This window comes from Monodon monoceros, unplaced genomic scaffold (assembly GCF_005190385.1).
Source record: "Monodon monoceros isolate NGI ecotype Baffin Bay Population unplaced genomic scaffold, NGI_Narwhal_1 Super_Scaffold_14, whole genome shotgun sequence".
Taxonomy (NCBI): domain Eukaryota; kingdom Metazoa; phylum Chordata; class Mammalia; order Artiodactyla; family Monodontidae; genus Monodon; species Monodon monoceros.
Genome location: NW_021703770.1, coordinates 62,981,937 through 62,996,039, shown reverse-complemented (window position 1 = coordinate 62,996,039; position 14,103 = coordinate 62,981,937). Strand labels below are relative to the sequence as shown.

Below are 14,103 nucleotides of genomic sequence, written 5' to 3'. Positions count from 1 at the left end.
TAAGAGACTACTACAAACAACTCTATGCCAGTAAAATGGACAAGCATGAAGAAATGGACAAATTCTTGGAAGGGTACAATTTTCCAAGACTGAACCAGGAAGAATTAGAAAATACAAACAGACCTATCACAAGCACTGAAATTGAAACTGTAATTTAAAATCTTCCAACAAACAAAAGTCCAGGACCAGATGGCTTCACAGGCGAATTCTATCAAACATTTAGAGAAGAGCTAACACTGATCCTTCTCAAACTCTTCCAAAAAATTGCAGAGGGAGAGACACTCCCAAATTCATTCTACGAAGCCAGAATCACCTTGATACCAAAACCAGAAAAAGTTATCACAAAAAAGAGAAAGCTATAGACCAATATCACTGATGAACATAGTTGCAAAAATCCTGAACAAAATACTAGTAAACAGAATCCAATAGCACATTAAAAGGATCATACACCATGGTCAAGTGGGATTTATCCCAGGGATGCAAGGATTCTTCAATATATCCAAATCAATCAATGTGATACACCATATTAACAAATTAAGGAATAAAAACCATATGATCATCTCAGTAGATGCAGAAAACGCTTTTGACAAAATTCACACCCATTTATAATAAAAATTCTTCAGAAAATGGGCATAGAGGGAACCTACCTCAACATAATAAAGGCCACATATGACAAACCCACAGCAAGCATTATACTCAATGGTGAAAAACTGAAAGCATTTCCACTAAGGTCAGGAACAAGAAAAGGATGTCCACTCTCAGCACTCTTATTCAACATAAATTTGGAAGTCCTAGCCATGGCAATCAGAGAAGAAAAAGAAATAAAAGGAATATAAATTGGAAAAGAAGAAGTAAAGCTGTCACTGTTTGCAGATGACATGATACTACACACAGAAAATCCTAAACATGCCACCAGAAAACCACTAGAACTAATCAATGAATTTGGTAAGGTTGCAGGATACAAAATTAATGCACAGAAGTCTCTGGCATTCCTATATACCAACAACGAAAAATCAGAAAGAGAAATTAAGGAAACACTCCTATTTACCATTGCAGCAAAAAGAATAAAATACCTAGGAATAAACCTGCCTAAGGAGGCAAAAGACTTGTACTTAGAAAACTATAAAACACTGATGAAAGATGACATAAACAGATGGAGAAATATACCATGTTCTTGGATTGGAAGAATCAATATTGTGAAAATGACTCTACTACCCAAAGTGATCTATGGATTCAGTGCAATCCCTATCAAACTACCAATGGCATTCTTCACAGAATTAGAACAAAAAATTTTACAATTCATATGGAAACACAAAAGACCCCAAATAGCCAAAGCAATCTTGAGAAAGAAAAATGGAGTTGGAGAAATCAGGCTCCCCAACTTCAAACTATACCACAAAGCTACAGTAATCAAGACAGTATGGTTGGCACAAAAAACAGAAATATAGATCTATGGAACAGGATAGAATGCCCAGAGATAAAGCCATGCACATGTGGGTACCTAATTTATGACAAAGGAGGCAAGAACAATGGAGAAAAGACAGTCTCTTCAGTAAGTGGTGCTGGGAAAACTGGACAGCTACATGTAAAAGAACGAAATTAGAACACTACCTAACACCATACAAAAAGTAAACTCCAAATGGATTAAAGACCTAAATGTAAGGTCAGACACTATAAAACTCTTAGAGGAAAACATAGGAAAAACACTCTTTTACATAAACCACAGCAAGATCTTTTTTGACCCACCTCCTAGAGTAACGGAAATAAAAGCAAAAGTAAACAAATGGGACTTATTTAAACTTAAAAGCTTTTACACAGCAAAGGAAACCATAAACAGGACAAAAAGACAACCATCAGAATGGGAGAAAATATATGCAAATGAAACAACAGACAAAGGATTAATCTCCAAAATATACAGGCAGCTCATGGAGCTCAATATCAAAAAAACAAAAAATCCAATTAAAAAATGGGCAAAAGACCTAAATAGACATTTCACCAAGGAAGACATACAGTTGGCCAAGAGGCACATGAAAAGATGCTCAACATCACTAATCATTAGAGAAATGCAAATCAAAACTACGATGAGGTATCACCTCACGCCGGTCAGAATGGCTATTATGAAAAAAATCTAAAAATAATAAATGCTGGAAAGGGTGTGGTGAAAAGGGAACCCTCTTGAACTGTTAGTGGGAATGTAAATTGATACAACCACTATGGAAAACAGTAGGGAGTTTCCTTAAAAAACTAAAAATAGAACTACCATATGACCCAGCAATCCCACTACTGGGCATATACCCTGAGAGAACCATTATTCAAAAAGAGACATGTACCACAGTGTTCATTGTAGCACTATTTACAATAGCCAGGACATGGAAGCTACCTAAGTGTCCATCGACAGATGAATGGATAAAGAAGATGTGGCACATACATACAAAGGAACATTACTCAGCCATAAAAAGAAATGAGATTGAGTTATTTGTAGTGATGTGGATGGCTCTAGAGCCTTTCATACAGAGTGAAGTAAGTCAGAAAAAGAAAAACAAATACCATATACTAATGCATATATATGGAATCTAAAGAAAAAAAATGGTACTGATGAACCTAGTTGCAGGGCAGGAATAAAGATGTAGACATAGAGAATGAACTTGAGGACACGAGGTGGGAGGGGCAAGCTGGGGCAAAGTGAGAGTAGCATCGACATATATACACTACCGAATGTAAAATAGATAGCTAGTGGGAAGCAGCCGCATAGCACAGGGAGATCGGCTCGGTGCTTTGCGATGACCTAGAGGGGTAGGCTGGGGAGGGTGGGAGGGAGGCTCAAGAGGGAGGGCACATGGAGACATATGTATGCGTACAGCTGTTTCACTTTGGTGTGCAACAGAAACCAACACCGCACTGTGAAGCAATTATTCTCCAATAAAGATCTATTCAAAAAAAAAAAAAAAGAGCCAGGGATTCTTGGTGAAGAGGTTAATTCCCAGCTGAGACAGGAAAGATGAGCCTGGAGCATCTTGAGGTTCCAGAAAATAAACAGGTACTCAAAAATGATGGTGGATCTATGAACAGGACACGAGAAGCAAACTGAAGGAGCTCCCGGCGGCCAAAACTGGAGCAATTTGAACAAAATGTTACTAATAATAAAAATGTTGGATTATAATCATAGGATAAAATAAATAGCCATGAATCCATACTGATTTAAATAAATACTTGAATACATAAATAGTTTGGGGAGAAGGGATAACTCTTCTTTACAGAAGCATTCCAGTTCACAAACACTACAGTGGTATTGATGCGGGCAAGAGGCACCAATAGAGGCTAAAATCAGTGAGCACAAGTTTGAAGAGAAGCAGGATATGGGCATAGTCTCACAGTTTCTCTCACAACAGATTTATTAAGTACAAAAAGAAAGCTGGTGATGTACAGTGGAAAAATCTGGTGGACACAGCCTTACCCAAGTGATGAGAGTTAATGTCACTGGTGACAAGACATCTGGACATTATATGATGTGATGATGATCAGCCTCAGTGATATGATGCACTAAGAAGATACAGCATCACTTCTGTGATTTTCTTGTCCAAAATACAGATCTTCTATCTAATCATGAGGAGACATCTGGCAAACCCAAAATGAGAGACATTCTGCAAAACAATGACCAGTACTCACGCCAAGTATTAAGGTCACGAAAGACCAAGGAAGCCTGAGGAATTGTCCCAGATTGGAGGAGACCATGAAGATACAACGACAAAATGCAGTGTGGGATCCTGGATTGGATTCTGGGATAGAAAAGGAGGACATTAGTGGAGGGAAATGGGGAAATGTGAATAAGACATGCAGCTTAGCTAATAGCATTTCCTGGTTTTGATCATGATGCTGTGATTAAGTGAAGGGTTAAAATTAGAGGGAGTTTACCTGGTGGGTGAAGTATGTGACCTCTCTGTTCTGCTTGTAAACTGTTCTCTAAGTCTAAAATTACTTCAAAATAAAGAGGTTTTTTTAACTTCATAATTGCAGTTCCTAAATTTCTTCCCATCTGTTTTTTTGCCATACACATCCCCTTTTCCCTATTTGCTTTCCTTTATTTGGTCCATCTTGAGAGAATATACTCTTTTCTTTTTCTTTCTTTCTTTTCTCCTTTTCTTTCTTCCCTTCCCATCCATCAGAATTTAGTAGCAGGGAGAGAGGTTTGGGTTTTTTAAACCACTCTCCTCCATTTATACTCAGCCCCAAACCCTGGTGTTTGCTTCTATGTAGTAACTCATTCCCCTCAGGAACTGAACAATGAATATTTATGAACTTGACAGATTTGCAAAGACTTTTTCATTGCTAAAGCATTTTATCTTTGTACTATAAACTTTGAGGCAGAATTCTTATATTTCAGAGATCCACATGCATATGCCTCATCCAGAAATTGCTTTAAACTGTTTAAGGAAAGATTTTCTTGATAAATACTATGAAGTTTAAAATAGCTAAATATTCAGCTAAGGACAAAACAGGCTGTATGCATATGATAGAACTGTGATTTCTGTTCCAGGAAAGTGGGGACACAGAGCAGGTATTTCTAGTCTGCTCCTTTCCTGGTTTCAGTGTCTTAAAAGTTAATTGCTTAAATATTTAATAAAGACATAGATGAGATAGTAAACGGGAAGCTGTCATTTTACCTTACTTTGAAATGATTTAGACGGCTTTTGAAATAAGTATCAATCCTTTGAAACAATACATCAGTGTATTTTGATTCTTAAAAGCATTAATTCTGAAAATGCTCAGATGATGATTTCTTTCTCCTCATCCAGTCTCTCTTGATGTTAAACATAAATATATTGTTGCAGTCAATACTCTACACTCAAATGTTAATGGTATGTTAAATGGTTTGTAATACAGTGCAGAGCTAGAAGTGATTGTCCTTACTTCTTTCAGGGGGCAAGAGTTCAGAACACAGCAAAGAATTTGGGAGTCAGGGACCGGACCCCACAGTCTGCTCCGAGGTGAGTGACTCCCCATGTCTGCTCTTTCCCAGAGGACTTGCCACCATTTCCCAGGCAGTGTCACTTACAGCTAATGCAACGACCCCACGATACACCCAGTGTAGTACTGAATATACTCATGGAAATCAGCCTTGTAAGCATTCGGTGGCAAAATGGGATTAGGCTTAAATGCTCTCATATTAAATGAAATTTTAGGTGAAGCAAGCTTAGAGGTAACATTATCAACATGATTCTATTTTTCAAGTTCCTTCATGAATTCAAAAACAAAAATCTACACAAGTACTACTGAAATTTGTATTCCAACTGTGCCAAACCACCAAGATGCCATTTCCATTTATACTTCTCTGATCGCATGTGCTGTTCCCTCTGGCATGATCACCTGTCCCATCTGTGTCTGTATGAAAGACTGCTACATAAGCGCAAAACCCAACTTAGGTACCATTTTCTCCTTGAAGCTTTGGTTGAGTTTTCTTCCTCTCTGTGTTCCCTTAGCATCTTGTATATTGATCCATTATAGCCTTGATGTGTTGCAGTGTATTGCTCCATGTCTCTCTGCCTAACCTGAATAAGAATGCTTTAGAGTCAGGGAATGTTCTTTTTGTGCCTACATAGAATATTTGAACTGATTTCAAGAATGCATGAATGAATGAATGAATGAGCTTTTGGTTCGTTATTCTACCAAATGTTCACAGTGCACGTATCATCATAAGAAAGGACTGTAATCCACCTTTAAAATAAATAAACATGGGAACAGCCATCAAAGATTTGACTTCCCTGGTGACATTAGGGTAGGCAGCCATCTATCTTGAAGTAGGGCAAAGTTAAATAATTTCTTCTACATTTGGTTGTTTTTCTACATTTGCATTTTAACAAAAAGTAGCCCCCTCCAAGCACTGTCACAGATGAGACACTCTTTGTTTCTATTTACAAAGCAACTACCAGAGTGAGATTGATGACTGCAGCATTTAGGAAGTTCTATTTCATTCTGAAAAACTATGTGGGCAGTGAAAGTACTTGCAAAAGGGAAAACATTTTCCCCCTGAAAGTAGATGGAGTGCTCATATTCTAATCGCATTTATTTTCAGTGCTGGCTCCTAACTCTCTTTCATCCTCAAGTCTTGCTAATGTTATCTTTCATAGTTGATGAGATTAGAATCTAAGACTTTCTGTTGCTAAAGAATCATTTCACATAGGCATTATCTCTCCAGCACCTTAGCAGTCATGGTATATTTGGATAATAAACCCAGTGAAGCTTTAAAATTCCAATAAGAAAACAATGTAATGGCTCAGCGAGGTCTTCTTAGCTGGGGCTTATAAACACTAGTAAAGAGTGGGGATAAGACGTAAGCATCCTGATCGATAAACCGATGTGCAAGCTCAACGTGAGAAAAGAAGCTGGTGAGCTCACTTTGTTTTCTATTGGGTTACGTTTCAAACACTTGAAACACAATAAAACCTGCCAGTTCTAAAGTTGACATATTGTACAAGGGGGTAACAGCCCTGAGAGAGAAATCTAGAGTAATTTTTCAATTTTAGTTATGCCTTCATTCATTCTACAAACATTTCTAGAGGACCTAAGAAATGAAAAGCATTCCGCTGTGCCCCGTGGAGAATGTAAGCATGAGACACAAATAGTTCCAGCCCTCAAGGAACTTTCAGTTAAAGAGGGATGAGTGAAACACAGCCGCAAGAAGAGGGAGAAAGTGAGAAACACTCTGTGAGGGTGCAGAGAGGATGCTAAGGACCACAGAGCATCTGGGATCCCTCCCATCTGGTAACCAGGATTCCTATCCCAAAGAGAGCGAAGTGAACACATTTGTCTCTCAAGGCCAGGCCCTCCAAGGCAAGACTCAGGTAATGTTTCTGGAAACATCTTCACGGAGATAAAGTTTGCTGTCTCTGACTGACATAGTATTTGACTCATATCCCCAACGAATCTCTATTATAGTTTTCCTTTCTCCATTCACTGCCTTTCATTTTTAAAAAACTCACTCAGCAAACATTTATTGAATTTCTGCTGTGTGTTTGTAGGTGTCAGGCACTTTGATAAAAGCTAGGGATAAAGACATAATCCCCTCTACCAGTCAGTGAGGTGTCACAGAGCAACAACTGAATAAAATGAAACTAGTATACAGTGTGTGTGTGTGATAAGAACCATGACAGTGCAGCCACTATGAAAAACAGTATGGAGGTTCCTTAAAAAACTAAAGTTGAACTACCATATGATCCAGCAATTTCACTGCTGGGCATGTATCTGGAAAAAACGAAAACACTAATTTCGAAAAGATATATGCACCCCAATGTTCATAGCAGCACTATTTACAATAGCAAGACATGGAATCAACCCATGCCCATCAACAGACAAACTGACTTAAGAAGATGTGGTATATGTGTGTGTGTGTGTATACACACACACACACACACACACACACACAGGAATATTACTCAGCCATAAAAAAGAATGAAATTCTGCCATTTGCAACCATGTGGGTGGACCTGGAGAATATCATGCTGAGTGAAATTTGTCATACAGAGAAAGACAAATACTATGTGATATCACTTATATGTGGAATCTAAAAAATAATACAAATGAATATGTATATAAAACAGAATGAGACTCACAGACATAGAAAACAAACTTGTGGCTACCAAAGAGGAGAGGGAAGAGGGAGGGACAAATTAGACATACAGGATAATAGATACAAATACTATATATAAAATAGATAAACAACAAGGATTTATTGTATAGCACAGGGAACTACACCCATTATCTTGTAATAACCTATAATGGAATAAATCCACAAAAATACTGAATCACTATGCTCTACACCTTAAACTAACACAATACTGTGAAGCAACTGTACTTCAATTTTAAAAAAAAAGAACCATCACAGGAATGGCACAGATTGCCATGGGAACACAGAGAAGGGGCACATAGCTCAGCGTAAGGATGGAGGGGAGAGGTTGCAGAGTGTTCCTTCCCCAGTCAGCACGGTAATCAGTGTCTTCCTCAGCTGATGCAGTGACACCGATGCCTAGAGAACACGTCACGTTCTGAGAACTACGCCTAGATCTCTAGGACTGATGGTTGGATGTGATTTAAGAATGATGCAGGGTGAGGCTGGAGACATAGGCAGGGACTGGATCAGGAAGAGACTTGTGCAAGATATTGAAGAGTCTTGATTTTAACTTGAAGACAATAAGGGGCCATTAATAAACCATCTTTCTGGAAGATTTGGATTTTAGAATTTATGTCTGGCAACATTAGGAGGAGCCATTTGGGGGCAACTAAGACTGAAGGCAGCAGATGCTTTGGACACTAATTGGATGTAGGAGGTTAGTGAAAAGGAAGACTGTAGGAGCACCACCAAATCTTTGGCTTGGATGACAATGGTGAAAGGTTCTAGTCACTGAGATAGTAGATGGAGGAGAAAGAGCGTGCGTGGGAAAGATGATGAGCTTGACTTGGTGGTATGGCAGTAAAGTGCAGCTGGGCATCCACGTGGAGATGTTTTTGATACAAGTGAGGTTCCTCCTCCTTGTAACTAGCATATATTGACTGGCCAGAACAATGAACATATCTTCACCAAGAACCAGATATTACATTCCAGATGTAATGGCGCCCTGGGCTTATTTTCTATCGCATTACACACTTTGGAAACTACTGTGTAATGAAAATTTGATTTCCTTTATTTACATACTTGGGAGACAGCATATTATAGTGGTTAAAAGTGAAAAAAATGACTTTGGGTCCCGTTCCTGCCAAGTGACCTTATTTAGTCAGGTTATTTATCTTCTCTGAGACAGTTTTTGCCCTCTGTTGAATTGGGAGAATTGCCTCGGGTCAGAGTGTTATTGATAATTTAGCCTTGAATAGAGGCATTCACTTTGTGGTCTCCTTTAACATAGGTGTTATTTGTGCCATGTAGAAAGATGAAGGGCATGATCTATAGACTGAAGTTTGGAAAGTTCTATTCTCTGCAGACTTAAATTGGGGCTGGAAATACCAGCTCCAGGATGGCTTCCTGAGCCCAACAGGAAAAGGAGAAAGTGGACCCAGAAACAAACGTTTTTCGTGCAGGGCCCGATGTGCACGAGTGGGATGTGAATACGGCAGGGGCTCCAAAATGTTGGGCAAAGTACTCCCGTGACCTAACTCTTTAGCTGACAAAAAGCAGATGCCTCAGCAGAGAGCAGAAGTCCAACTCGTACCTATTACATTTGACTTACAAACTTCATCTGCCTGTGCTCAATTCCCGAAGCCCCACCATTTCCACGACAGATGTGTCTGAACTCAGATAACCCTGAGTTACTTCCAAGAAGCCTCCCCCAAAAGCTGCATCTGCCCAGCTCTACGGTACCCAGAGCTATTACTTTATTAGGTGATCACAGGGCGTAGCCTTTTCTCCAATTTGCGAGACAGATATTGCAAAGACTGCTCTACCCAGTGGCATTAGTTATGCTGTGTGGAAACATGCAGTGCAAGGTAATGGAAAGTGACGTCTTAGCCCAGATCTCAAGACTTAGGACATTTGCCACCCAGCTGACTGTTCCTGTTCTACCTAAGTCCACTGTGCCTCTTCACTCATTAAGCAGCACTTTCAGGGAAATAAAATGTTAGAAGTAAAAGAGGAGAAGAACTTTCCCATCATTCTATTATTCCAGCACTGGGAACGCAATTTGAAGCAACACCATATCCTTCAGCTGCAAAAGCAGCTTTTAAGAATATCAGCTCAGTTTAGTGTATTCTTTTCTCCGGGAAGGATGAAATAGGTTTTCTGATGTGAGATGTCCTCATTTCAGCATTCATTTTCTTCCATGGAGATGACATGTACAGTATTAACCACCTTCCAGACTCCAAAGGCAGTAACTTCTCTGTGTTTCCAGAGTAGGAAAGTTCATTTTGTTAACAAGGTTTCTAACTCGATATTACATCCTTTTCATTCTCTCCCCTTTGATTTCGAATGACCATGGGATTAAATGTGGAAGGGAGAGGAAATTTATAATTTGATAAATTTGTCAACAACTCATTTAAAGTGTGTTCAATTTCATCTGTAAAAGAGTGAGTCACGGCAGCAAGTCCTGGGCTTGGAGTGCTTTTAAAATGGAGCAGAGTTGAAATCTGCACCTTAAATTTTTAGATCATCAGACAAAGCTCTGAAGTAGGACCAGCGTGGCCGTGGGCATTTCTGAGGACTACAGGCTTACAACCAGCCACCTTAGATCAGCTTGTATTCTCTCAGGTTCTGCCTTAATAGTGGGTGTGCCCTGGGTATTACCGTTGCAGTGGTTATATCCCCCTTTATTTGAGTTCTGGAGTTAGGATTCAACCATTCAGAGAAACGTGGACCACTAGAACTTGTATAATCCTCCTAGTTCAGTCCCCTGAGCTTTGCCTTCAATGCCGTATGGTTTCAAAAAACTAGACCTGCGATGCAAAGAGAGAGCATCTTGGAGCATCTCTGCCAGTTCCAATGGATTCCTTAGTCCACTTGAATCTCCACCTGATTCTACTGACAGATGAGTGACAGTGTGGGCAGAGCTGGACAGGTATTCCTTAGGAAACACCAGCTAATCGTGCCTTGATATTCAGGCCTCAGGACTGTGCCACATCAGCCTAGCCATGACCAGCTGCCAGCACCCCCAGGATGGCACAGAAGGAAGCAAATTTCTAAGACAAGTCAGAAAATCAGTAACCCGTAAGAGGTAGATGCTGTCTTGCTACAAGATAATCGTGATAGACATGATGGTAATTATCTCCTAGAATTCGGAGAGTCACTTTTGCTACCAGCAAGGTGAGCAGCCTGGGTTGGCAGCACTGCAACAGAAGCAGCTGGTGTAAAAGCGGCAGCATCAATAGGCATCTAGATGTGCAAAGAGACGTTGGTGTTTTGTAATAACAGAACCGGAATTTTGGAGTTTGCTAATGCACAGGCCAGTTTTAGTGAAATTGGTGATATGATCGTGACTGACTCCCAAACCAAGAAATTATTGTCAATGTATTTGTTAAACAAATAAAAACATGTCAAGCAATGTCAATATGCCGGGCTGTTGTCACACCTTCCCATGCCTTTTGTAGGCTGTACAAGCTGTGCGAGCCTCCTCCCCCAGCTGGAGAAGAATGAGGAGACTCTCCAAGGAACCAGGCAAGCAGAAGCTTCTGAACACTGGACTAGACAAAGGATGTGCTGGCTAAACATTCTCCACTCAACATAAAAAAATGGATTTTTTTCTCTTGGTCTTTCATCATGGTGTAAATAACTAATGTTCAGCTTGCACGTAGATATTTGTGCTGGAAATGGATGGAAGTCCATTCAGACAACTCAGCTTCACAAACCGATCTTTCATGTGTGTTAACGTGAATGATCCATCCCTGGAGATTACATAAAAAAATATCAGAGATAAAACATTAACCATTGTGCCTCCTTTCCCATTTATTAAAATTATTGTATTGTGTTTTCTTTCCTCTTCTCCAAATGGAGCACGTTATGTTGGATATTTCCGTTTGAAGAAGTCTGTCATTGAAGAAATGCGGTCACACTCTCCAGATCATCACACAGAAATGTGACAGACGATAGAGACTGGGTGTCTTAGGTTTTCTGTCTCCCACTTGCATCTGAGAAAGTAGCTTGCGGGTGAAAGGTGAAGAGCATCCTTTACTCTTTCTAAGGGAGTGTTTCTCAGTAGAGGAGAAGAGAGCTGATTGAGGTCTCCAGCAAGACCTTCTTCCAGCTGCTTTCAGGGACCCTTTATGCTCGTGGACAGTTCCAGGGAACCATGCTGTCCTTGGCCTCTGAAGTGGGCGTGGCTTCCTTGGGCGATGCGTCCTGATGCTGTGCCGTAGGTGTCCAGGAGATGGGGAGAGGCAGGGATGGGGGAGGGTTGGAAGGAAGACTAGGGTGAAGGAAGGAAAAATAAGCTTATTTAAAAAGCCAACCTTTAAATTTGAAAGATACCTAAAGCTCTTATTTTATTAAAGGCTTTCATATGAGATGTCAGACTCCTAAAAGAATACACCATGCTGAATGTTCTTCTATCAAGGTAATATATATATAAGATGAGAAAATAAAGCTTTATTTGTTGAACTTTAAAAGGACTGTTAGAGACCTTGATAATTTATGAAAGTACAAGGTGTATTCTGTTTTCATGCTAAAGTTTACATAATGTTTATCCTTTCTACATTGATAAAATAACATGTTTTTTTAGCATAATGAATATAGTAATATTGATTTTAAATCTGTAATTTTCAAAACAATTATGCCCTTACTGTGATTGTGATACTTAGGTGGATTTAGATTAATTGCTTACGTGAAATGCTTTTCATAACTAAAGTATATACAAACCATTATGAAATTTTAATTTATGAAATTTGATAATAGTTTTCAAACACTTATTAAACAAACTTTCATCACTAGCAGTTGTGCATTGAATAACAAATACTGCGTTGCATATACATGAGGCCTTTATATACTGGTCAAATTAATAACAAATGTTATTCAGCACAGAAGCACTTAAGACTTTTATGCTAAGTACACATCTATAATGAAAAATAAACCAACATCAGAGATTTCAGAGAAAAAGTTGAACACTTTGAATTTAATGAAGATATGACCTTAATATAAATATCTACATGAAACATATTCTTCACTTTCAGGGGTTTAACATTCTTGATACTATTGCAAGTGATCCTGAAGGTCCATGAAATTAGTAAATTGTGATTTTCCTGTACTGAAATTTTGATTACATTTAACACAGGGCTAATGAGTGAGTAAAACTGATTAACTAGCAAGTACTTTTCATGTTGTCATTACTGTTTGCTAATCACTACCCTAGAAGTAGTGTTCCTTATTAGAGGCATGAAGAGATCACTTAAACATTTCAGTCGTACTTTGCTGTTTCATCGGGGAAAACCATCTGCTATTGTAGTATTTACAAATTAGCATAATTTAGTATTACAAATCTCTATATAATAGGGTTACTTAACATTGTTTTAAGGGTTAAACATGGTGTAAGTGTACCATCTTATCAGAGTGCTTGGCACTTATTAAAATCTCAGAAGTTAGTGATGACTTATATTACCATCAGTCACTGTGATTTTTGATTGTAATAAAAACTGTAGCTAAAACCTAAGTAATTTCTACCTGCCAAGCAATACGTCCAGGTGCTTCACCCATACTTTGTTGTTATTGCTTCATTAACCCTAATGGTGATCTGAGGTGATATTCTTTGCATCACCCCCATTTTACCGTTGAGGAAGTAAAGCAAAGAATAGTCCAGTGACTTGCCCAAGATCACATGGCTGACAAGTGGTAGAAGCAGGGTTTGAACCCAGGAAGTCTGTCTTCTTAATACATTGTGCTGCTTTTCCTTATTAATATAGGAAATGTAATATTGCCAATTATTTGTTAGTAAAGTTGGAGTTATGTGTGGTGTGGGCCATTAAACTATACATCTTATACTGAGAAAAAAGTGAATTGAAATGTGTAAAATGCCTTTAATATATGGAAACCATAGGATTCCCTGGACATTTTACCATTCTGGATACACATTATGAGGTAACCCAATGCTGTTGCAATCTGAAAAAACATGATATATCCCTCATAATTGAAGATAACAGTTTTAGATATGCTTTGAAAGTCTGGAATAGTACATGATATAAAATTTGACTATGATTCCAAAACAGTGATAACAGTAAAAAATGTCAAATGAGTGAATTAATAAAGACAACTCTTCAGCACCATGATGTACCTCTGTGTGACATCGGACATTTAACTGACCTTGAGTTTTTAGATGAGAGCGGGTATGTTCAGGGTGGTATGACCATAGACTGGCCTTGAGTTTTTAGAATGGGTTTACCTCAATGCTCACATACTCCTCTGCAAGCAGTGTACCTTTAAACATTACAAAAGCCTGCTAACAGTTCTTCCAAGTTCTGATGACTTTGAAGTTCTGAGTTTGGACATCTGCCTCTCTCCACCTAAAAGGGAAGGTCACACCTAGAAATTTTGGTTCTTAATATGGGACTGATTCATAAATACTTGTTAACTAGTCATTCATGGTCAATAAATCTTAAACATTCCAATCTATCTTATAAAGTTTTCTCATTAAGTATTACAAA

General features: G+C 38.8%; 1 protein-coding gene across 1 annotated transcript in view; it reads left to right on the top strand.

Annotated features, from left to right (window-relative positions):
• Positions 1–11,457, top strand: part of PREX2 (phosphatidylinositol-3,4,5-trisphosphate dependent Rac exchange factor 2) — a 284,317-nt gene extending 272,860 nt beyond the window's left edge. Inside the window, exons 39-40 of the mRNA XM_029223229.1 lie at positions 4,918–4,985; positions 11,065–11,457. Of these exons, the coding sequence (XP_029079062.1) occupies positions 4,918–4,985; positions 11,065–11,110 (114 nt within the window). The 3' untranslated portion in view covers positions 11,111–11,457. The remainder of the gene's footprint in view (positions 1–4,917; positions 4,986–11,064) is intronic.
• Positions 11,458–14,103: the final 2,646 nt, after the last annotated feature.